We start from the raw sequence: 24,480 nt of genomic DNA, 5'->3' as shown, positions 1-24,480 counted from the left end.
CGGCGGCGGCGGCGAGCGACGGGGCGGCGGCGGCGGTGGTGGCAAGCGACGGGTGGGTGGTGGTGGCGGTAGTGGTGGTGGCGTTCGTGTCGTGCTTTTTGTTGGCGGCGGAAAGGATGAGGGAGGTCCGGCCCCCCCTGGCGCGATCTTAGAGTCTGAAGAGGATGGTTCGGATAGCGTAAAGTTGCCGACTGGGCAGGTGTTGCAACATTCGAACCAACCCGCCGCATCCGCCTCATTCACAGAGAAGCGACAACCCGCGTTTGAGCCGGGCAAACCCGCACGGCAAAAGTCCGCCCACTCCGCACAGCCCTTGCGGACCTCGTAGCAGACCTGCAGATGGCGGTTTCGAGTGGCGTCTCGTGCTCTCTAGTGTGCTCAATAACTACTTGCGGCTGCGGATGGTTATTGCTTGCGTGCTTCGACATGCGTGTGCATGAGTGCGTTTCTGCATGTGTTTATGTATGTGTGTGTGTGCGTGTGTCTCTATGTGTAAGCGCACGTGTTTTAAGTCGATGCTAGCAGGAAACGTGCTGGTGGGGGTCACGTCGTCGCCATGGGAACCCCCTTCGCCTTACTCTCCCCCGGTAGCTACCACTAGCCATGATTAGCCGCGACAAACACAAACACATGGGGACCTCCAACCCCCGAGCAGCTTCAACGTCCTTGCCCTGTTACTGACTAGATAGCAGAAGCACTAGATAACGAATAGCCAGTTAATAAAACTACTCCCGTCCAGGTGCACCCACCTCAAGGTTCTCCAGATCGATCCCCAATGAGGTCATATCAATAATGGACAGACCCACATCAGATGGGCTGCCATCAGTGTACTGAAGCGGATAGTCCACGACCGGCCGTACCTGCAGTACGACAGAAGCGCAATACATACAGGGCGCAGGAAGATACAATGCGTAAGCTGATGATACTGGAGTACTGGCGCGCATATGCCGGTCTTGCAGTATGGCAGCTGTTGGCATGATGTGCATGAGGGCGTTGCGGGGTCGTGTGGGTGGTGTGACGGCAAGTGAGAAGAAGGCCTGCCCCTTGGGTACCCCGTCGAGGTTGAAAACCTGTCCCGGCAAAACGTTGCTGCCGTCGGCCCGTTGCCTCCATGGCCGCCTTGCTACGTCAAAACAGATACATATATGCATACATATATGCACACATACATACATACACCAAATACATATGTGCACCAAATGCACATAAACACACAGACACAGACACACACACTCGGGCGAGCTCCGCCATGCTTCTGCTGGTGCTGGAGGTAATGGCGCTGCGGGTGTAGTGCGTCGAAGCAATGTTTATGCGGCACGGCTGCCTTCTTCCGCAGGGAATGCATGTGCGCAAACTGAAACACTTCTTTGATCATCCTTTAACGGAGCCTTCGGAAGCCACGTGTCGTGGCAGCATGCCGTACCTGTCTACCCCCCACAAACACCCTCAAAATGCTGGACACGTTGCACCTGCCGGTGGCCGCTGCGGAGGCGACGAAGGCGGCAGGAGGAGGAGAGGGGGGGTTGTTTACGGTTTCCCGTTAAAGCACAGAATTAGTTGCTGCTCGTGCAAGGCAGGCCAAGGCACTGCTGGGCAGCATGTTCTCAAACTGTGATGCTAGTAAAGTATACGGATATACGGACATACATATGGACATACGGTCATACGGACATACAGGGGTGTTGAACCACCTTTCCTGTGACGTGCACATACAGCAAGACAAGGAATGCCCCATGCCCCAGTCCCTACACCCTAGGCTTCTGCATCGTTTACTAATACTGCACCATCATCACTTCCTTAGCCACTGTGGCTCATCCAACCTACCTGTAGCGTACCGTATGTACTGCATCATCTGCCCGACCGTACACACTACCAGTAGTATGACCCCGTACACCATTGTGCGCGGCGGACACCCCCCTCAACCTGAACCCAGTATGCACCCAGGCTCACCCACGCTGATGGAGAGCGCGTCAATGCCGCTGGAGAGCAGGTCGCAGCAGCTGCTAGCCTGGCGGGCATCAGGCCATCACGGGAGGCGCTGAGACACGCGCATATGCAAGCTACTCGCTGAGTGCCATGCTGTCTGATGTAGCCATGAGCATCTAGAAATAAAAATATACACGTGCCCTGTAAGGGCCTCAGTTCTCCCTGGCCTACCCTATCATGACTGGCACACACATAGCATGGTTTATGTGATCAAGGGATGGGATGGTCCACCTCGCGATCTGTCGGAACCTGTTATCCGTCACCGTCACCAGGCAGCGGGCCCCTACGTGAATGACGATATGGAAAAGGAAGCTACGGGCGCCTGTGGCGCCGCCTTCAGCCGTGCTCTTGTGCGGGCGTAGTTAGCAAGCAGGGCAGTCTGGCCACACACGGAGAGGCATAACACTAGGGATGTTCGATTTTGCATTGGCGGGTGCTGCAATAGCGGCGGCACAGCAGAGTTGTGTTCGTTGCTTCCCCAGCCCCTGTTGTGCCTATAGCAATTCCAAGCAAAAAAGGATCCACTTTGTCGCTCCTTCCTTCCTTCCGTCAAGCATGGAAGCTCATTAACCTCGGGACGTTGAGCTCCTGCCATTCAGGCTAGCCAATGACCCGTAGCAAGTCAGCACTTACCTCACAGCCGCGTCTCCGAAGCTGCACGCAAAATGTGTTGGAGGCAAAGATGCGGACGGTCCTCGTGATCCCCTGAGCAAATGCACGACGTATGCAAACACAGCACAGCGTCCCAGCAGGCCAAGTGAAACGTACGGCGGTACGGCACGTGTAGCATGCATATTCTGTACCACAAAAGTTGAGGGCGGCCACTGCGTAGCTAGCTATCTACCTTTTTTTCTATCCTGAAGTGCCTAAATCGTGAAGGCTACAGTCGCTGGCCCGCCGAACGGCAGGGGCCTCATCGACCCGAAATGCCCAAGCATTGAACGACACAGGTTTGCTAGCCGAAAGGTCCCAACCCTCTGGCCACCAAGCACTGCAACGGTCCTCGCTTCTTCTCATCACTAACTAAACCCAAGCCAACCCAGCTCTATCCGCGCCACAATCTGTTCCGTCACCTTCACCATTCCCTCCATCATTCACCACTCCATTGCACATCCCAAGACTTGGACCGCAGGCGGACTATTCCATCCTAGCCACCATGTTCCCTGCCCCAGCCAGGCACACTGGAGAGAGGCCGGTCTAACCATGCCGCATGTATCCTATCCGGAAACACATACATACATACATACATACATACACACATGCATCTTGCCATCTACCCACCAGCAGCTCCCAAGGACTCTGTCCACATTCCTTGTTGCAGAGGTCCTGGCACGGGAACGCGTCTTCAAATTGCGTCATCAATTGTCGTGCAAACCAGGGCCTGCTGAGCGTTGGACCGCGTTGTCAAGAACAGGGATTGATTGATTAAGGGGACGAAAGGCGGCCGAGGCCCATCAGAGCAGGAGCAGTGGGATCACATACGCTGTATAATGAAAGTACCAGAGCCCATAGCGCCCCAACCCTGTTGAATGCATTCCGGTCAAGCTACTGGCCACCCGGGGATTAAGAAAATACTTCTCGTCCAAACTGCGCTGACCCACACAGTGTTTGGGCGGCCAAAGTGTTGTATCACGTCTTTTTCAGAAAAGAACCGATCCGCGGATGTCAGATCCCGTGATACCCAGGATACTACAAGGAGCCCCTTTGAGCAGTGCCGCATACGCGCACATACACATACGGCAGCGGCAGAAATCCATAAGAATTCCATTTCATAATTCCGTACGATTGATTGTGCGCTTTGGCGTGGGTCGGGTTCCTTACCCGCCTCGTTGTTGTTGTTGTTGTTGTTGTTGTCGGCCTGGGCCTCCGTTTAGCAACTCTTCACCCAAGGAATTCTGCGACTGCCAGCGCGCCTGTCGACCTGCAGGGAGCGCACCAGCGTCCAGGTCAAAAAGGAAGTTCAGGTTGCTGGTGCGGTAACAATGCCCAGCCGTAGTTTGTGGCAGGAAAAGGAAGACTGCCCCGCGTGGACCACCAGGATATCGAGATGCGGAATCCTTCACTGACAGCGCAAAAAGGGATTTACGATTCAACAAGCAAGGGCATTTGAGCAGCTTGGAGATGCGCACGCAGCGAAGCGGGCCCACAGGTGGGTGGGGAGGTTGGGATGACGCCCGCGTACATGTATATGCGTGCACACTACTCTACGTGAGCGGTCCGCACCAGTCAGCGTTGCCGCCTCGACCCCGCCAAGCTGCATCCAAGCCTTGGGTTCGAGTAGGCACATCATCATCACCACCACCAGCAGTGACCGCACGGCGACAGAGCTGCCGCTGTGGCGCTGTTGTCCATGGTTTCGCCGCCGCTGATTTACACAGGTATCGCTGCTGGGGAGCAGCCCGAGTGAGAGGACGGGGCCCCAGTTCATGAAGGGGCCCCTTGGCCACATATGAACCCTTAAGCAGCCACCTCCTCGTGCCGACGTCGTCGCGCAGGCTAGCTGGTCGAGTTGCGTGGATGCGGAACGGAGGGCTCCTTGCCTTCGTCAATCACGTCTTATGAGGAAGCGATGGGTGTCAATGCACCGCAATAGGTAAAAAGTTTATTTTATTTCACAACCGTAACGCCACTATGTTCTATCAGGCCGGCCCGATGAAATCGGCTACTGCGCTCGAATGTTGATCTGCGGCCCAGGGGCAAGGATGACGGCCAGATAATCCGTTAGCTATGGTCAGGTTCTAGCCTACAGTCCTGTGCGTATATTCCCCCGCACCGTGCAGAGGGAAACCAAGGCGATAAGCGGCAAGTTCGCAAAAGGAAAGATCCACTGACGGATAATGGCTGAAGTTATACTAACAGCAGTTATGATGTACTTATTATTTATGCCTAAAATGCATTATGCTTTGGCAGTTGTAACCATCCTGCAAAATCGCACTAGCTGTCTGGATTAAACGAACGGAAGAGAGGATACGCTGTAAGGAAAGAACTCAGATCGACCATAATTTTTTGTCTACGCGGCTTGGTGGAGAGCTATGAAAAAGGCGACCTCCAGGTACGGTACGCACCAAATTTGCAGCAAGCCCACAGGAGACGGGGCAGGAAGCTGACCGCTAAGACTATGATCGTTCTTAAAAATGTTTTTTGAAGAAAACTGTAAAGTTACAGGTCCGTATACCAGAAAATCTGGAGCTAATCGCCCACAAGTTGAGTAATAAGCACACTTTGGCATACAGTGTATTTACTCAGAGATAAGTGTTATTTTATTTAAACATTTGTTTTGAGCGTTTATCTGCAATAAGCGATGCATGCCTGGCCCACTCGGTAGCTCAGTGCCCTTCCTTCCTCTTTGTGGTGGGCGGTATCATGTTCGGCTCTAGAGCATCCGGTGCAGACTGGTGAATATCACGAAATTAATCACAAAAATTTGCGAGGATTTTTGTGACCCCTGTTTAAACTCTAGGAGCCTGCGTCGGAGCTTGGAGCGGATAACAAGATCCCATGCGGTATTCACGTCTTACAGTTGTTGATAAATAAAGTGATAATGAGAACGAGAATGAAGATGATCGTTCAGTATTACTATCACTATCTTTACGATAACGTTGGTAATAGCCTTTCCGTCATCGCAAGGCCCAAACGAGCCAGAAGGCCAATGGATAAAGAACATGTCGGGAGGAGAATCATGAAAAGAAACTGATAACGGATAGATCATTAGCCAACCTAATGCGGACAAAAAACTTAGGAAACAACAGGACCAGTGAATGTATCGAAGGTCCCTAACCTCGCTTCCAAAGAAACCCAACTGTAGCTCTTCGACTTCCAGACTCATGCGTAATTCATTATGAGGCTATTCCGGTCTTAAATGGTGTTAAACACAGCAAAGCACCGGAACCCCCCGTGCTGTCACCATTACTTCTGTCACCATTCCCTGGTATATGAGTGTCGCTCACTTTCCAACAAATGGCTATGTTACGATAGGTCATAACGTTCCCGTTGCCGTTGCTACCGACCCACGGTACCAGTTATCTGGTATCTTCCTGTGCCCCCATGCCAAGCATTCGTATGCATGTGGTGTTCAGCTGATATTCATCCTCCACCACGCCCGGGTCCTGGGTAGGGCAAAGGTGTCCCCTTCCGGGACCTCCTCCGGGAACGTGATTAAGTCGTTCTCTTCAATCGCCCAGCAGGACAGCCGAAAGCGGATAAGGTATAGGTGGTGCATATGCGGTCATGTAATATGTGCCGAGGGCCACCCATGCAGCGGTAAACGCACACCGGTATGCCGTAGAAGCGCGCCTGCTATTTTGGACCCCCGATAAGATTCGCCAACTTCAGCAACCGCTGCCATCGCATCCTTCATAGGATTTGAACCATAGTCCGATCCACCTGAGACCAGACAGAAAGCGCCTGCATGTGCTATACGCTGGGCACCTGAAAAGCGCATGCTCTTCGTCCCCGATGGCTTGAAGCTCGCAAAACTTGCAGATTCTCTGCTCACGTGCGATCGTGCGTACCCAACAAGTTTTGGGCAAATAATTTGGGCAGGCCCTGCCCAGGTGTGCTGCAAAGCAGCTAAACCTGTTGTTTTAGCATCTGCCTTGCCCATTGTGTGTGTGTGTGTGTGTTACATGGTTGGGGGTGCGTGACCCCATACCTGTAAGACTACCCATACGAGCCGAAGGCCCAAGGACAATACTACAACGCCTAAAAGCCACGGAGAAAAGGAAAAAAAACACCGCACATCAGCCCAGACTAGCGTCCAAAGGGGGTAATTGAGTTTCGGTGAGCCCACATACGTTCCAACATCCTCGCCAGACGTGTGGGTTCCCATTGCATGGCCTCCAACATACTCTGTTGATGATCGAATCCCTCTTCAGCACGAATATCATTATAGGCTGGGCATTCCAATAACACGTGTTTTTCATCCTCAATTCGGCTATTAGTACCACAACAGTGGCAAAACCGCTGCCCCCTGGGGACATGGTGCTTGCCCCTTCGTGCTCTGTTTGCCTCCAAAGCCCAGCAACATAAACGAAACTGCATTAGCTTACGATGTGCTAAACGAGGAATGAAAACCTTAGCATGTGTTGGCCACATGACGGCTGCGGCTCCCGAAAAGGGCAGCCCCATCCAGTGCTTATACTTCGCCATTTGCACTCCCGGTTGCTTCCCATCTGATGGGTACTCCTCTGGCAAGACAGTCAGACGCGTATGGTCCCAGCCACTCATCAAACGCTCTCTTAGTGCCGTTATTATCGCTCCTTCTGGTAGAGGTCTACTCAGCAACCAGTCAACACGCTCCTTTACCCCCACGACTTCTTGCGGTATTCCGCTCCAAATGTTGCACTCCAAGAAGGAAAACAGTCGTAACATTGAGATTCCCCAACCCTCCCATTCCGGGTTGGTCAGGGCATCGGTTATCTCCTGCCGTAAAACTGCATGAGCAATGGATCCCACTTGCTTTTGAAGGCGGTTCCAGAAACGGAGGATCTGCTTCACCGTGTAATATTGTAAGGGGAGTTCAGCCAGCTCCGCGTAAAACAGCCTGTGGGATGGCCGTGCCGTCCCCACTACCTGCCTCATGAATAAAATCTGCAGCTGGACTGCACTATCCTTCAAACAGGCTTCGAACATGCCCTCCGCAAGGTTGGCTTTATCCCGCCGCCTTCCCGCCCTGTCCATGACCTCTGCCAGCGCAAAAGGGCCCCACGCCTGGCAGCCATACAACAGAATTGCTCGGACTTGGGACCTTGGGACCTTGCCCATTGACCTTTGTGATAATAAATTTGTGTGGTGTCCTACAACCGAAAAATGCCTGCAAAGCAGCCGCAAACGTTTTTTTGTAAGCTACAAATAAACGACAATTGATTGGTGGCACATTTCACATCAAACACATAGGTTTTAACTTTCATCCGGCTTAATCCGAGATAGAGCTGACGCTGACGCTTTCAGCTGGCACGCGTCTTGGATCCCAAAAATTTGTGTTCAGTTTATACAATATTCGAGGCACGGCGCCCAAACAATTGTGTTTCGAAAAACTACCCCAAAAGACAACGCCTAAAACCTGTTGCGACTACAGTACACGTCGACAAGCGCACATCGCAACTCATGCACAATAACTCGACGTTGGCAAATCGAAGGAACGCCTTGTTCCACATCTTGTTCCTGAAACTGCGGGCGAGCAACATGTCAGCTTGCTCGCAGCACGGGGAAAAGGGCGGGGGGCTCCAGCCAGCCCCATGCCTTTAATTCCTGAGTTCCGCGGCGAAGTTTACTTAAACTTATTCGAATCACGCATTCAAAGCAAGCATTGTTAAAATTCTGCGGCACCGACTTTCACCGTGCAACGGCTTTTGCGGCGCAACAGTCGCCGTTGCAAGCTACTAACTGTATTGTTGCAAGGTATTGCCGACATCCCGTTCCTGTGTGTCACACCGCTAAGGCAGCCGAATGGTGCCAGATTAGGGACTGGACATACGGTACAAAATGCTGGGCATTCCATGAGCTGGCTTAAGACCTCAGTCCTGAGGACACGGGCCTCATCGATCGCGCCCAATTTTCACTAACATTCAGTTAACACCGCTGAATAGTACGCGAAACTTGCATTGATGTTGACGACAACAACTCTATGGAGTCAACGCGATGCGCATCCCGGCCGCGGCGAACTATAAAATTTGCGGTGCCATAATAATGACAGATGGATCCTATAGAGTGGAACTCCTGCCGGGCTAGTTTTGTTCCCTAATCCTAGGTCGCTCCAATTAAGTTTCATAACAGATTAAGGGAGAGTGCAAGCCTCTCAGTTGCGAAGGACATCGCGTAAATGGCATTGACGCTTCCATCCTGTCGTCCAGTGGTGGCTGGCCTTGGCTATACACACGCAAAAGGAAAAATTCCATCACGCATCTTCTTCCCCCTTCCTTGTTTACAATCGCTATTCAACCCGTTTCGTAATTCAGAATGGGAAATAAAATACGCCTCTGCCACATCGTAAACTCTGACTAATAATGAGCGCAATCGGGTTCGTACCCGCCTGCCATTTGTCCGGCAGGCCGCCACCCATTTGGAAATCCCAAAAAGCGCTTCCAGTGTCGAGAATATATCGTTCAATAAAGCGTTTTTGAATTTTCGTTTTGAAGCCGCAAGAACTTGCATGGGCCGAGCGAACGAAGAGGCTTACAGAACGTCCGTAATTTTAATTTCGCTCCAGCTGGAGCTGCAGCCGCCTTCCGATAGTGAAAGAACCAACAATTAATTTTACTGCTGGACCGCTCGTTGAACCTCGTCCGCTTCGTTACTGCCGTCAAACCACCGATTGCCAGTTGAAAGGGCGATAAAAGGAATCGTTAGGACGTCAAGGGAATTTTACCCATTTCACGAATATTCCAAAATTCAAAATTCGCAAACCAAATAAGCAGATGGGAAAACAGATACAGGACATACAGACGCATGTAGGAAGGCAAACAGCTGATGAAAAGCCCAAAGGCACCTGGCGCGGCGGCGAAACTCCGGCGGCTTTTTCCTCACCAACGCAGTACCCCCATGCGGGGCCGCGACACCGGAATATGACAATCGCTAACGCGTCTACTCAATCCAACCCTTCTAGGAGCACATGGCCACCCAACCAAGTATTTAGTCACCACCATGATCCTCGCAGAAGGCTATCCTGCGAGGATCACTGAAGAGAGCCTGGGCGCTATCTCATGCTATGTCATATGACCCTACGCCCGCCACCACCAGAGAGGCCGTAGTACAGCAACCTGTATTCGCACGCATCTGCACAGCGTCAACCCTTCCGCCGACCGCCATTCCTTCTCTGTAACCGTGAGACGTGTGTACCGTCTATGGTATGGTGCGGTGCGTCTTGGGTACTCGGGGACACCGACGTATGTGTGTGTGTGGGGGGGGGGATGAGTGTGTGGGTGGGTGGGTGGGTGGGTGGGTGGGTGGGTGTGAAGTTAGGGGACCGCCACCGTTACTGTCACGATTTTTGAACGCCGTTACATTTATATACTTAAAAGTCAGTGGTCATCAGCATCAGCGTCACCACCATCATCGCTGATTACGACTACCCCATCCACAGCACCGCAACTACTTATGCCGCCGCAGGGTGCTGCCGCCAGCGAAGCCCCCGCCGCCGGCACAGCCAAGGCCGCTCCAACGCCGAAGCTCGCCACTGCCGGGTGATCCTCAGGTCGCTTCGCCGCCACACCTTCACAGGCAATTGGCACCGCCGCCGCGGCCCTGCGTCCCCGAAGCAGCACCCGCCGTCCAGCCCTCGCACCCCCACCTCCGAGGTCGCCCGTTAGAGCTGCTACTGCTGCTGGTGCTGCCGCCGCCGCCGCCGCCACGTCAGCAACAGCAACAGCAGCGGGAACGGCAGCATCAACAGCACCTTCGGCGTCACGCTGCTGCGCTCCATGATCCGCATGTCGCCGTGGCGGCGGCGCCGCCTCCACCACCCGCAGTACCTCCGCCCGTACACCCGCCGCCGCCAGTGCTGCCAACCACGCGCGCTGCTGATCACTCAATCGGTCCCGTGGGCCCTGTGGGGGCCGCGGGGGAATGCATGCACCGGCCAGGACGAAATGGCCATACCCCGGGGGATGATGAGAGGGTCGGCAGGGTGAGGGTGAGGAGGTGGTTATTGCCCCGGTGTAAGCACCAGGAATTCGGGATCTCGCCAGGATGACTTTCATCCCAAACACACATAAAACTTTCCGCCAGCTCCCGACCATCCTTCTTCTTTTCCCACACACCCGCACACTCCACAACACAGTCCCGCCCCCTCGCCAAGGGTATTCCCCGCAGAGGAAGGCCCAAGCACCTCCCACCAGCAGTTGCTTCTCGCCGCTCCTTCCGACAGGCGCATGTACACACTGCCCATCGAGCGGCAGCCAGCACCCCCCCCCCCACACACACACACGCTGCACGCCCACACGGGTCCCACCCTCCCCCATCCCCCTTTCGTCCTACACTTCACCACCATTGCGATTTCCTTTGCTTTTCTGCTTTCTTTAAGACTTTCCTTTCACCTCGGCGGCTAGGTAGTCTTTTCGCTTTTTCGCCTGCTTTCTTTGAACTTTTGGACTTGGCAGCAGCTAGTAACTCGTTTCGCAAGCTAGCTGGCCACGTCGCCACCATGACCACCATTCATTGGTCAGTAAATATCCCTGATGATGCAGTATTTGTCTTCTCCTGGACTATCCGTCAATCTCTGGTTTCTGCTTGAATCGTCAGTGGTCCCTCTCAACCCCCCTTCCCCCTCCCCTCCCCACCTTGACCTCCGACACCATTGCGTCCCCCCTCTCCGGTCTCCACAGCAACAGGTCCGGCATGCCGCCCCGCCAGCCGCCCGCGTCCTCGCACAGCCGGCGGCATACCACCGACAGACCCAGCCCGCCAACGCACCTGCGCAGGCCGGGGGGGGAGAGAAGGAGGGAAGTTCCCGCGTACCGATAGTCGTAGAAGCACAACCACCACCACCATCACCACCACCAGCAGAGAGCAGCAAAGTTGCAGGTGCGCAGCAGCAGCCGCAGCCGTTACAGCGTAACCTCCAACCGCTAACACCCCCAACACCTCTCACCTCACCTCACCTACCTAGCAATCTGCAGCAGCTCCCCCAGCGGCAGCCTCCCCCAGTGCACCCCCCGGCACCAGGTGCCCGCGTGACGGGACCACACGGAGCGGAGCAGCTCGGGGCCGCCACCGGAGGCAATCAACTGCCAGACGGTGTGGCGGGATGGCGGGGGTGGCGGGGGTGGAAGGGGTGGAAGGGGAGGGAGGAATGGCCGGGCACAGGTGGTAAGGTGGCGGTGCGCAGGTCACAATGCGGGCAGCTGCGGCTTGGTAGCGATGTAAAGTAAAATTCCCGTGCGATAGTATAAAATAGTTTTTCTTGCGCGTTTTGTGATATCTCTTTATTTCGGACGGCCTTCGGCCCCCCCCCTCAGGGCTCTTGTGGCCCCTCAGGGCTTCAGGTATGGGCTCCCAGGTTATATGCCTTTGGAGGGTAACGCGACTACAGAAGGTGGCGTAACACACACAAACATACATACATATACACGCACATTCACCAGTTAAGTACTGCATAACGCGCCCCAACCGGTTGAAGCAGACGAGGGGTCCCTCTTACACAAGCACGAAGAGATTAGGGTCAGGGCGGGGGAGGCAAGGCAAGGCGCGTATGAGTAACAGTTATTGTGCGGCGGCCGCGTCAGCGAGCCTGGGCGGTGTGGTATGTTCTTGGAAGCAGGAAGGTGGGAAAAGGGATAAAGGCAAAGAGAAGCGGACAAGGTGGAGGTGGGTGGATGGATCGATGGTACACAGATCCAGATACATTCCAACTTGAAGTTGAGTTGCGAATACGGGCATTGTACGGTGCCGTCCGCGCGTCCTTGACTCCAGGCGCCATGGAGAAGAAAGAAGAAGAAGAAATTAGAGGAAAGCCCGCTAAGGAGAACGCACAACACGGGTGGTAGTCGCTACCTAGCTGCTGACGCCCTTCGGCCCTCTCCAAATATACAAGGAATTTGGAAAGGCCAACCGAAATTAGGTGTCCAGCTAAAGCCAGATGGGATGCCAAACTTTAATACAGCAAACCACGATATAAATTATGCTGCGTTTATGTTTAAATGTTCTTATAAAGTTGTGAGAACTTGTGAAAGGAGAGGTTCGTAAAAGCCGGGACAGCAACGACGGGAAGCAGGAAGGAAGGTGTAGAGGCCCCATCAGGGAGCTGAAACAGGCAACGGGCCAAAAAACTCTAGCGGCCTAATCAAGCTGGCACAGATATTAACAGCGATAAAGACCAGCGATATGTCCATAACCACATTTCGCGGTCAACATTTTAATTGAGGTGCTGACGCAAAGCCAATACAAACATTTTTTTCAAGGAAAGCTGCGAAACATGCAAAACAAAACAAAGATAAAACAATGAATCGCTGACCATGGATTCGATGTGTGTCTCTTGGAATCCGAACCGGAATCGACCTCGGCATGCACAGCTGGGGTATCTCCATTTACACCACAACTATGCTACTACCAACACACCGCCTGAGGACCACCGCCGCAACCAACAACCACTACAGCCACCGCCGAGCCACACCGCCATCGTAATCAGCCCATGCGTAAATGGCACCATGCCGTACCTGCAGACGCTCGTCCACCGCCGCGCGGCGGGCGGGCAGGAACGCGTCCGTGTCCAAATCCAAGGGGGAGGTTTGGAAGGGGTTCCTGAGGGTGTGCACGTGTGCGTGTGTGCGTGTGTACGTGTACGTGTGTATATGTGTGTGCGTGGTGGGAAGAGTTTAGGCCCGGGGGGAAGGAGTGAAAGGGCTTCACAACGATGAATATTAAAAGTTGATATCCACGCGGTGTTTGAGGTCGCCGTCGAGGTAATGCAGCCCCCGACTGTCGACTGCGACGGCGACCAACGGAGTCGGAACCTACTCCTGTTCGGATGTGACCCCCCCCCCCACACACACACAGCCCCCCCAGGGCTCAACACCCCAGGGCTCAACACCCTTTCACATCCATGCGGTGTGTTGGTCTACGAATACATACGGCCCCCTCGATGCACCTAGAGCGCGCACTTGCCTCCCCCTTTCCCTCCCCCTTTCCCCTCCCCCTTCCCCTCGCCCTCCCCCCCCCTTCCCCTCGCCCTTCCCCTCCTCATCAAAGTCCGCAGTCTGCACCCGGATCAGCGGGGGCCCTGTCACGGCCCCCTATCGCAGCCACACACACACGCAGCCACACACACGCAAGCGCCCACCTGAACACCTCAGGCACGTCCATGAACAGCACGTCCCAGCACAGCAGCGCCCACATCGTCACCCACACGCCCCCCTCGCTGTGCACACCCCGCCAGCCGCCGCCCGCGGGACTGCAGTAGTGCAGCAACGCCAGCTGCTCCACGGTCACCAAGGGGGAAGCAGCAGCGGGGCCGGCAGCACCAACGGCAGAAGGGCGGGCGGGGGCAGGGCCCGGGGGGTTCGTGCCAGCGGCAGAGCTTGCAGCGACGCTCTGGGCGGATGGTGCCAGGAAGCGACTCTTGAGACCTGCGCGCGCGTGCGCGTGCGCGTGTGTTTTCGGGGTTGCGTGTGGAGGAAGGGGGTGGAGATGGTGCCCAAATGGAGGACAAGGGACAGAACGGGGTCCCGCAACCCCAAGAGCCTGGGGATCATGCAGGCGCGCTTAGCTATTCGTTTACTTTTGCTTACTACTACTTGCTGACGTAACCTTCGACTCAGCTGTCGATAGAGATGACCCAAGCCTCCCGTGCACAACCCAGCACAACCCCTCGGGTGCCCGCCCCGCACCGGTGCGACCACGCAGCATGTGTCCCGACACCACCACTTCTCGGGGCTCCGCCAGCGCCGCCGCCGCCCAGGGCGGCCGCCGCCACCTCCGCGGCGGCTTACCCAGCCGTAGAACTCGGCGTTGGAGCGCCAGACGGTCGCCGTGACGGACCCATGGGTCCGTCAAGGCCGCCTCGGCAACCTGACACGGGCGCATTGAGGCACGAAACGGTGAGCGGAAAAAGGAATAATAAAAGAGTAAAGGAACAGAACGTCGGCAAATGTGGAGTTGGAAAGGGAATGGAGGAACGCAACGGAACCGAAATTGCTTTGTTTGTTTACCAGGTGCGCTCCCATCTGCCGTCAGACCGCGCACACATTCCCGGAGGGCGCAAGAGGAGCCCTGAGGCGCACAAAATCCTACAACACACGCACCGAAAGCGACGTCTATTTCCGATACCCTCAAGCACGTTTGCAGGTAAATGTACACGGACAGAAGACAGACGAACTGTCAGACTTACAGAACAGAAACAGGCAGCTACATAGGGACAGGCAGAGTACACATACACACAGGCACAAACCAGCAGTGCCTCCTCCTCCCGGCCCAGATGCTGCAGGTCCACCGACATGCGCATCCACCACTCCCCCCGCCGTCCTGGGCAACACCGCCCCTGGAGCAGCTGACGAAGCAAACACACCGCCTCGCCGTACCGCCGGTGGCGCTCCAGAAAGGACACACCTGGGTCGGGGGGGAAGAGGGGTGAGACGGGAAGGAGAGAGAGAGAGAAGAAGAAGAGGGCGGGCGGTACGGGGGAAATCACGGGGAAAGTCGGTTAGTTAAGAAAAACACACAGTTGGTCTGGCACGTTGCGGGTTAGGGCGCCATGTGGGGGACGGGATGCCGGCGGGAAACCCCTGATGGCGATGATGGGCGCATGCACACCATGACGCATGACCATCGTACATGGGTGAATGGGTGGATGGGTGGGTGTGTTGTCCGAAGCGAGCTGATATTCGGAGGGAAAGGATATCAGGACTCACGTAACCCAACACGGCTGGGCAAAGGGGGGTCACCTGCCGATGTCCGGAAAAGGGGAGGGCGGGAGGGAGGGGGGGAGGGGGGAAGAGAGAGAGAGGGAGGTGATGGAATGTCATGTAAGGCGCTGACCCACGTGGAAATCCCGTACAGTATAACGCCCAAGTCGTACACTCACCGACAGTGGTCATGCTCGCATACACCCACGCCGCGCAGAATCGCGCCAGGAACTGCTGCGGCTGCGGCTGCGGCTGCGGCTGCTGGGTCCGCTCTTGCATTTCACCGGGAATGGGTTCCACATCTAAACGCGAGGAGGGCTCCTGGCGATCTGGTGACACTTGATGGGCGTCATCCCGGGGCCCAACCTCCCCGTCCAGCTGCTGCTGCTGCTGCTGCCGGCACGCGTCGGAGTTGGGATTGGCTGCGGCAGTGTTGCCAGGCGAAACACCCCCGCAGTCCGTGGTGTACAGGATGTCGTACTCGTCGCCGTACATGATGTCATCCTCGCCGCCACCGCCGGCGGGCTGCAGGATCCCCGCCACGCCGCCGCCGTCATGCCCGACACTGAGGTTGACGCCGACGTCTACACCGACGTCAATGACGGTCCCCACGTCGCGGTTGGCCTCTTCCGGCGTCTGGCCCCCCACCTCCCCCAGCGGAGGTTGCTTTTGGCATGCACCTACACGCCGGCCATCAGCATAGCCAGCAACCTGCACCACAGGAAAGTGTCCCTGCATCGCCTGCTGTACTACATGCTCCGTACGTAGCCCTAAAGCCGCCACCTCTTCCTTGCCTTGCGCCGCCGGCTTCACAGACGCCGCGGCCTCCATTGCAGCTGCCGCCACTGCCTTCGCAACAACAGCGCCAACAGCAACGGCAGCAGCAGCACCACGGCGACATGGACCTGTAGACATCACTGCCGCCGCGGGCGTAACCGTATCACCTCCGTTCTCCATCTCCACGCCATCCCCGCCGCCCTCGTCATCGCTGCTGTACGTCAGATCCACGGATTCCAGAACCCCACAGCCTGCACCTGAAGGTGGTGGTGGTGGTGCCCGCTTGCCACCGCCGCAACGGAGGCACTGGCCTTCACCACCGACCCACGGGTCATCGCCGCGGCGCATACCGCTATCGCCACCACCTGCACTTCTGTTTTCCGCAAAGCTCCCGTCGCTATGGCACGTGCACGACGCCTTGGCCACCGCTGTCAACGCCGTCCCTGAAGACATCCCCGCAGGCGCCTGTGGCTCGGCAGAGCCGCGCACCTGCGGCCCGCCGGCGCCATCACTCATGCCACCGTCATCTCCACTCGCGGCGCCCGTCGGACATGCCATGCTGCCGTCCTTGACGTCAGCGGCAGCACATCCAGCGGTTGGTGCCGCCTCCCACGGCCAGGGACCCGGTACGGCACGCACGGGAATGGTGGCGTCGCCGCGCCAGCGGACGAGCCGGTGGGCGCCAGCGCGCACGGCCGCCAGCGCCGGCGCCAGCGCCGCCGCCACGCCGGCGTCGTCTCCAGCCTCCAGGCAGCTCTCCAGCTTTGCAACCGCGAAAAAACACGCCAGCAGGCCGGCGACAGGTTAGCCGCATGGGTGTCCGCGCTCAAGGCCATTTCAAGGAACTTGACGGCACTTAACGGCTTCCAAGTCACGGCGTAAAGAATGCTGAAGGAGTGTGCTTTAGGGTCTTGGGGAGTGAGGGAAAAGGGGCTGTGGACCTAAGAACCGACGGATCTCTGCGGAGCGTTCTTTGAGGATATACCAGGAGCCCCGGGCTGAAGTCAGCTGGATGGACATGCCGGCGTGTGTTTCCCCCCGGTGAGGTTGCTCGTGTGTCCCATCCTTGCCGGTTTCAGCCAACGGCTCGGTTTAATGGACCACACTAAGGGCTATCTATTCCGGTGCGCGGCGCAATGCTGCCCGTGGGGGGCGGCCCCCCAAAACACACCCCGACCCCGCCCTCGGACAGCATCACCCCAAGCTCCCCTGGTGAAACCTGGCAATCACCCCACAACTGACACAACTGACACAACTGGCACAACTGTACCTGCGCCGCGTGATCCAACGCCTGCTCGTACTCCAAGAGCTGTTGGCGGCATGTGAATGCGGAGGAGGAGCGGTTGATGGTATAGGTGGGGTAGCGGATGACGCCGCGTTCGGTGGCTAGGAACCTGCGGACGGCGGCCAAGACGTGGTGCCCGAGTGCTGTCTTGGGTTTGTGACAGTTATGGTGGTTGTGCGTAGGGTTGGGGCCAGGGCTGTGATTGATTGATGTCGGGGGCTGGGCGGGATGAACCTTGTCGGCCCCGGGGTCCCCCGGGGGCCCCGTACATAAAGCTCCAATAGCGAGGACCGACCCTTAGGGGGTGGGAGAGGTTGACGCCTGGCGGCTGGGTTTGTGTCGAGCCGTCAAACTCCCTCCACCCATCCAACTCCCCAACCACAGAGATACGCATTCCTCAACGTCAGGTGGGCAGTCAGGGCCGCCGCAGGAGGCGCTGCTTTCTTTATCCTACAAACGTCACCGTCCAAGGACCTGCCATGGCAGGTTCGCATGATGTGCAGTAACTCTCCACATTCGGTGAGCACGTTGCGGCGCGACTCCGAATCGCTTCCCGTCCAGTTTGGCCTTCCTTTGTTTCGGAAGATGGACGAGATGGGCAACGTTTGGCGGATATGTCCGTTTCCCCGTCTTACAGCTGCAGTCCCCGTGCCCCGCGCCCTCCTTTCTCCCCAGCTTTCCTAATGGACAAGTCCTCAAGTCCTCTCCGGCGGAACCCCCACTTTCTACTTTCCTCTTAGGCCCGCTTTACATACCCTGCAACCCAGACCTACTGCTCCCCCCTCCAATGCGGCCCACCTGCCCAGATCGGCTGCGGGACCCTCCGCCAGGAAGTAGAGCCGCTGCATGCGGGCCAACAGCTCCAGGGAGGGGGGTGACAGCCGAATGCAGGGACCCACCATCGCCTCGACCTGGCTTGGTGCGGTGTGGTGGTTATGTGTTGTGTTGTGTTGTGTGTGCATGTGCGTGTGCGTGCATGTGTGTGAGTGTATGTTTGTGTATGTATGTATGTGTGCGTGCGTGTGTGGATGGCACGGCGGGCCAGGGAGGGGCAGGGAGGAGGAATAGGGAGGAGTTAGGGAGCCTGGCGCACCGGAGGGAATGGAGGCAGGTCGGGAGAATTGTCGAAAGCAGGGGCCACCAGCTTGAACTTTCTCTGCCACAATCGCCTCATAAGAGTGATGGAAGCGGCGAACAGAGACAGCAGTCTTGAAACTTCCTGGTTGGATGATTTCGCTGATTCTTGCGTGGGTTCTCTGGCTTCCAACGGTGTACACGCAAAGCAAAAGCAACGGCTGCGGCTACCCTCCCGGCCTACATTGCACGGCATGGCATTGCATGGCATCGCACATTTGCCCCGCAGCAGCCAAATCGTCCGTACACACCCGACGGCTGATCTCCGTCGTACAGTCTGTGCAGCGCCGCCGTAGCTCCTCAATCTCCGCTGCCTTCCCGCCGCCACCGCCGCCGCCGCCGTTCGCACTTCCGCCGCTGCAGCCCCGTCGCTTGCCCCTCGCAGCCCCGCTGCTCCGCAGCCCGACACCCCCGCCGCCGCCACCCCCGTCTCCTTCCGGATCTCCGACATGCAAGCTGCCGACCGCGAGATGACCACCCCCTGAACCACCATTTAAGACACGTCCACCACTATAGATCTCATTGCCGCCACTCACTACCTCTGCAGCACAGTCCGCGGCTACTGCAAGCGGCGCCATGGCGCCCGCGCTTGCCTGTGCCACCGAATGATCAGCAGTCCTAGTGCCGGTGGCAAGAGCCTGGGCACCGGCACCGGCGTCACCGGCGCCTGCACTACCATCCGCATCCTGCACCCCGTCGGTCGCTGCACCCGCTGCGACGGCGGCGGTAACACCGTCAGCGGCGGCAGGGCGGTCTACATGCCGCCGTGTGTAGGCAAGAATTGACGATTTAGGGGGCGGTTGGTAGTGCTGGTGGTGGTGGTGGTGCTGGTGCTGGCTGAGTGATCGACGAGGGTCCTCGTGTGCGCGTAGGCCCCGTTGATTTGGCTGATGCTTGCGATGATGGTGATGGTGATGGTGGCGACGGCGATGGTTGGGGCCCGCCATCGTCGCTAGCAATGCCCGTACCTCCGCCACGGGCAACAGCTCCGCGACCTGTGCGGCATACATGAATGACAAATCAGGAGACAAAACCCAGATCGGGGTCAACTGGTCAGCAAAGCAAATTACCAGCCGTATGCTGCCTCCCCAGTTTCGCAAGCGCACCACGCAGCGGGGCCGCGCGCACGGAGACGCACCCACGTAGCCAACTCGCAATCGACTGCAATGTGTTCAAGTTATAAACGAATTCAGGTATCTATCCTCTACGCTCAAGTACGTTCCGCTCAAGTACATTAAGGTCAATCGTTGCACACTGCTAGTGCGCTGCGTTGTGGTTCAAGCTCCCTCCCTCGACTTGTGGCCGTATCTTTGTCTGGCGAGACCACGAGACCCTTTTCCCCCGTCGCTGCACCTGCGGCCAGTCCTCAGGCTGGGGCCGTACCGCCAGCTCCGCCGCCACGAGCGCCTCCGCCGCCACCGCCACGTCACCGCACTCCAGGTAGGTGATGCCGCGGAGGGTGAACCAGGGACCCCGGCGCAGCAGCAGGCGCAGGAACAGGCACTGCGCTGGCGGCGGTAGGCCCTGCAGTCTGTCCAGCAGGCCGAGCTCCAGGGAGGTCAACAAGTGTCCGTCGTGGCGCCTGTTCGGCGGAAGAGAAGCGAACGTTCGGATTTTTTTGAGCATTTTTTGCGTGGGTTCGGGTTCGGTCTCTGTTTTATTTATCTTGGGAAAACATGGTTTGGGTCACTGTTGTTGCTTTTTTTATTTTTTGGTGGCCTAGCTTGCAATGGGATTTTGTCTCTTCTAGTTGGTTTGGCTGGCTTTTGGCCCGTCGTGGTCTATATCATTCAAGTCGATTTGAGCAAAATATTTGGTTCGCGCCGCATGGTTGATCATGAACAACACCTGGCCCGTCCAATCCTCACAACTCCCAGCTCCCACTCCCAGCGCTACACAGCGCAATTCGCCGCCGAAAGGCAGTCCGGGAACCCAACTGAACCATCTTCATCAAAAACAGACATTTCCCGTCATCTACTCAAGACACAACCCCCCAACGTGGCTGTCGTACCGCCATACCTGACATCAGCCGCCATTGTCGCAAAATTGCTACGCAGCACTTCCCCTGCCGCGGTGTTTGGGGACGAGCGGGCAAGCCTCCACGCGGCAGCTGCCGCCACTGCCGCCTCCAGCGCCGCCTCCGTGGCCGCAGTGGCGCCGTCGGCACCGGAACCCTCGCGCGGCCCCGCGGCGCCGCCACCGCCTGCCGTACCACCTCTCAAACCCGCCACGTCTCCTGACTTCTGACCGCCATCTGCGTCCCTGGAGTCCGCAGCTTCCGCTCCAACACCACAGCCACGCAGCCGAGCACTTGCTGCGGTGCGGGTGGCCGTGCCGACATTGCCATCACCCACTACCGTATAAGTCTGGGCGCCGTCGGAAACGACAAGCTTGGATGCTCCTGGCCCGGCGGTGGAAGCTGCGCAGCCGCCACCGCCGTCACTGCTGCTGCAGCCACCCTCGCCGACGCTGACGCCGCTGTGTACAGCCTCCGCCGCGCGCGCGTACACGACCAATGGCACGCTGCCTGCGCCTTGCATGTGTGCCGCCCAGCACACATGCACCTGGAAGATGGCAAAGGAAGTAATTTCCGCAGTCATCGTTAATGGGATAACCAGGAGACGCCATGGCCGTGTGATGACCCTCCCTGGTGTAGCCCATGGAGTGCTCATTCCGCCACACGTACACAGGCTCCAGACTTTGGCCCCCTGCGAGGGGGCTATAGGCCTTATTGCGTGTCGGCATGTGGGAGGGTGCAGCGAAGGCAAGGGATCGAGCAGCCAAAGCTGGTGGCCGAGGTGGCCGAGGTAGCCGCGGCGGGGGCCCGGGGTACCCCGGCTGCATCTAGTGCGGTAGTGCGGTTGACTGTGTGTGCACTTCCCAGCTTCCGCTGCACTTCCAGCTCTCCTCGCCTTGCCGCGCTGCTGCATCAGGAAATGGCGCCGTCATAACTCCCGCCATCACCACCACCATCATCACCATGGCCAGCATAATGAACACTGAAAGTGGCCTATCCATACCTAAACATATACGTCCACGTTGCCGGCACTCTTGGTGGGCTTACATGGCAGGGCACTGCCCTGCTGTTCCGTACGCAATGCCCACCTGCGTTTCGAGCTGTCCAGCCCGCAAAAGAGGCCCCAGGTGGGCGGCTACGGCGGCAGGGAGGTAGCCAACCAACAGGTCCTCACCGCCATTGGCGGCGGCAGGCGGCGTAGCGCTGGGCCCGCCGCTGCTGCTCCCAGCCGTTGTGGTGCAGAGTAGGACCTGTACGGCAGGACTCGTGACGGCGTACGGCAGGCGGTTCCCGCATAAACGAAGGCAGGTGCTATGTTTATTATGCATTCATGCGCACGTATTCCCCGTCTATTCGTGGACTGCTGAGAAGTAAGAAACCCTTATGAGAAAGACCAGGCCGGGTCGCAAGGGAGGTAATGCCGTATCACGCATGCGGCGTAGTACCGATATGACGCCTCCCAAACCCTGGCTGAGCGGGCTGGTCGCGACGTTATGAGCCGTCACGCTCGCTGCTGTTTTCGGTTCCTTAGCTGCGTTTGCTCTCCTCAACCAGCAAACTAAGCGCACCTGGACTGCATTTACGTCTTGTGGGTTGGTGGGCTCCGGAACCAAGCGATATTGATGGCCTTGAACAGGCGGCCAGCTGTTCATTCGGTGCACCGTACTGTCGGCGGCGGCGGCGGCAGCACTGGGATGTGATGGTACTGCTGTGGCTGCAACCGCAGCGACGGCGGCGGCCGAGCTGGCCCTTCTGAACCGTAACCCAACAACGGCGGCCTCGATGCGGAGCCAGCCGCTGCCATCAGGTGGTGCAGGCAGATCGAGTTGCTCTGCTGCATGCAAGTGCGGATCCAGGAGCTGTTCAGGGAGAGGATGTCCGTCCAGGCGATTTGGGTTTGAAAGGGGGGTCGCAGGACGCTGCAGCCGGGGCGGCCGCCTTGGCGGAAGGGACGGTCGAGCTTCTGTAGGTTGATTGGTTGTGTGACACACGCAGCCACTTTTCGGATCTGCGATAGGACCGCGGCGAACAGCGGTTTGCCGTAAACATGTACGGTTATAGAATCAGACCTTTGTGAGAATGCTCTGAACATAACATACCAAAGGTTTGCTGTCGCTTGGTCGCAGTGTTTGGTTCCTCCTTGCCGGCTTTGCGCTTTTTCGCGCCGAAAACGGATTTCCCAAGGAGCAACTGGAGGGAGCCCTGTCCTCTCAAGGCCATTCCTGCTCGACTTTTACTCTAAACCCACGTTTAACTTGTGGCGACAAGTGAATGTGAGCACCCGGGACTGCAGCGGAACGCCATGTTGCGTCTGGAGTTCCGCTTTCAAAAATTTCAACGTGGCAATCAGGTTTTTCAAAATCCATCCATTTCTTCAAAGCATGAAAATGTGGCTAGGTGCCATTGCGACGCATCCTGTCAAGCTGGTCCAGGAAAGAAATATCTCTCCTTCCGGAGTGTTCACACATTCCCGTCACATTGCAGGCGTAATGGTATAATGTCCATACAAATGGAGGAACTCATGGACAGGACACTGCTGAAAGTGTCCGTAAGCATTAGTAAACCACTTTATACGGTACACTGGAAACCATGCTACTATGCAATGGCATCTCATATTCAGTAGCAAGCAGCCGGCTGCCAGTAAGGCCTTTATGATGATGCACGCTGGGAGTGTTCTCCCATTACTTGAACTTCCCTGCGAAATTTGCGAAGTCCGGTATGCCAACCAACGCTTATGCCCTGGTGTCTGGTACTGCATGCGTCGTCCTTGCATGAGACCCCAAAACCGCGTTTGGAATGTGTTACATCCTGCTGACAATAGCCATGCAAGTAAGGTGACGCTGGGCAAGGGGTAAATGTGGAAATCGGTGCTGTTTTAGCCACCGCTGGTCATAGGGGTGCTGTAGAATGCACCAGATACGGGACAGACGATGTCCAAATATCCATTATCAACGCGCTAACGTTCTGCGCTCTTGACTTGTCGCGACAGCAGCTATTGCTGCTTTGAAACCACGGCAGTAAACCTGGTCTAGGAAGTCAGCTTAATGGGTCATGGGCCGCGATTGTGCACGGGAGCATGAACTGCATAATCCCCAGCTACCAACATAGGACATTGATGACGCGTGCATCAAGCTATGGCTTGGGATATCAGGGGGCTGGCCGCTGAGGCTCTGCTGTCAGGTGGGGCCTCTTGAGGCTTGCAAAGAAGATCGATGAGCATTCTTTGACCCAGGCACAATGTCCTCTTGTGATATGTTCATGTTCACCAGTTGATGCGTCTCCTTGTCCGCTTCCATGATCTTGTCCGGGTGACTAACAAGAGGAGTGCTTGCCCCCTCGCACTTATTTACTGCTTGTATGGAACAAGAGCAGGAAAATTATGCCGCGCACTTCAAATAAATGGCATGGCCTCCTCTGGATGTCATGGTGTGCAAGGGCACAGCTGTAGTTATAATCTGCACAACTGATAGATATACGGCAACGGCATTTCACAACAGCCGACCGCCTGAATCCGAATTGGGAGGGCAGCTTCTGTACTTGTTAATTATGGGAACATGAGATTTACATAAGCAGCTTTTGTTAAGGAGGCCATCCTTGTTATAGCTTTCAGTTTACCTGCTTTTCCAGCGATCAGACCAGACCTTTCTTGATCTGACAAAATGAGAAATAAATATTGACCTAAGTACAAGGAGAGATGCGTACGTACCAGCACACCAGGCGCATCTACCCCCAGCCCGCGCGTGTGTCTTTCTTTTCCATTTTACCGCGGCTGCTAGTGATCTCGGCGATTTTTTTAATCATATGTTATGCTGGCTGGGCATTTAGGGAGTTGCGGCAGCACGTCGAACGCACAGGAACCACTGCTCCGGCCGAGCAAGTGCGCATCGTCGTAAAAACGGTCAAGGTAAATAGTTCGCGAATCTCTGCGTGATGGAAAGCTTACGGGC

General features: G+C 56.7%; 2 protein-coding genes across 2 annotated transcripts in view; both read right to left on the bottom strand.

The window, feature by feature from the left end:
• VOLCADRAFT_95363 (uncharacterized protein) overlaps positions 1-4,435 on the bottom strand; it is a gene marked incomplete at both ends in the record, with an annotated part of 6,114 nt that extends 1,679 nt beyond the window's left edge. The window contains 8 exons of the mRNA XM_002954443.1: positions 222-333; positions 750-860; positions 1,424-1,482; positions 1,951-2,008; positions 2,620-2,691; positions 3,268-3,367; positions 3,808-3,907; positions 4,210-4,435. Of these exons, the coding sequence (XP_002954489.1) occupies positions 222-333; positions 750-860; positions 1,424-1,482; positions 1,951-2,008; positions 2,620-2,691; positions 3,268-3,367; positions 3,808-3,907; positions 4,210-4,435 (838 nt within the window). The remainder of the gene's footprint in view (positions 1-221; positions 334-749; positions 861-1,423; positions 1,483-1,950; positions 2,009-2,619; positions 2,692-3,267; positions 3,368-3,807; positions 3,908-4,209) is intronic.
• A 5,569-nt stretch (positions 4,436-10,004) lies between these two features.
• Positions 10,005-22,753, bottom strand: VOLCADRAFT_95362 (uncharacterized protein; the record flags this gene model as incomplete). The annotated part of the gene is made up of 21 exons (XM_002954442.1): positions 10,005-10,529; positions 11,262-11,394; positions 11,587-11,708; positions 13,137-13,221; positions 13,760-14,045; positions 14,307-14,487; positions 14,984-15,024; positions 15,327-15,359; positions 15,500-16,859; positions 17,368-17,491; positions 18,181-18,293; positions 19,053-19,109; positions 19,163-19,228; positions 19,485-19,511; positions 19,870-20,098; positions 20,536-20,830; positions 21,081-21,243; positions 21,622-21,668; positions 21,708-21,783; positions 22,102-22,367; positions 22,633-22,753. 21 exons carry the CDS (start codon positions 22,751-22,753, stop codon positions 10,005-10,007), a joined length of 4,350 nt encoding a protein of 1,449 aa, XP_002954488.1.
• Between the last annotated feature and the right edge of the window lie 1,727 nt (positions 22,754-24,480).

Source organism: Volvox carteri, assembly GCF_000143455.1.
Source record: "Volvox carteri f. nagariensis unplaced genomic scaffold VOLCAscaffold_43, whole genome shotgun sequence".
Taxonomy (NCBI): domain Eukaryota; kingdom Viridiplantae; phylum Chlorophyta; class Chlorophyceae; order Chlamydomonadales; family Volvocaceae; genus Volvox; species Volvox carteri.
This window is presented reverse-complemented; position numbering and strand designations above follow the sequence as displayed.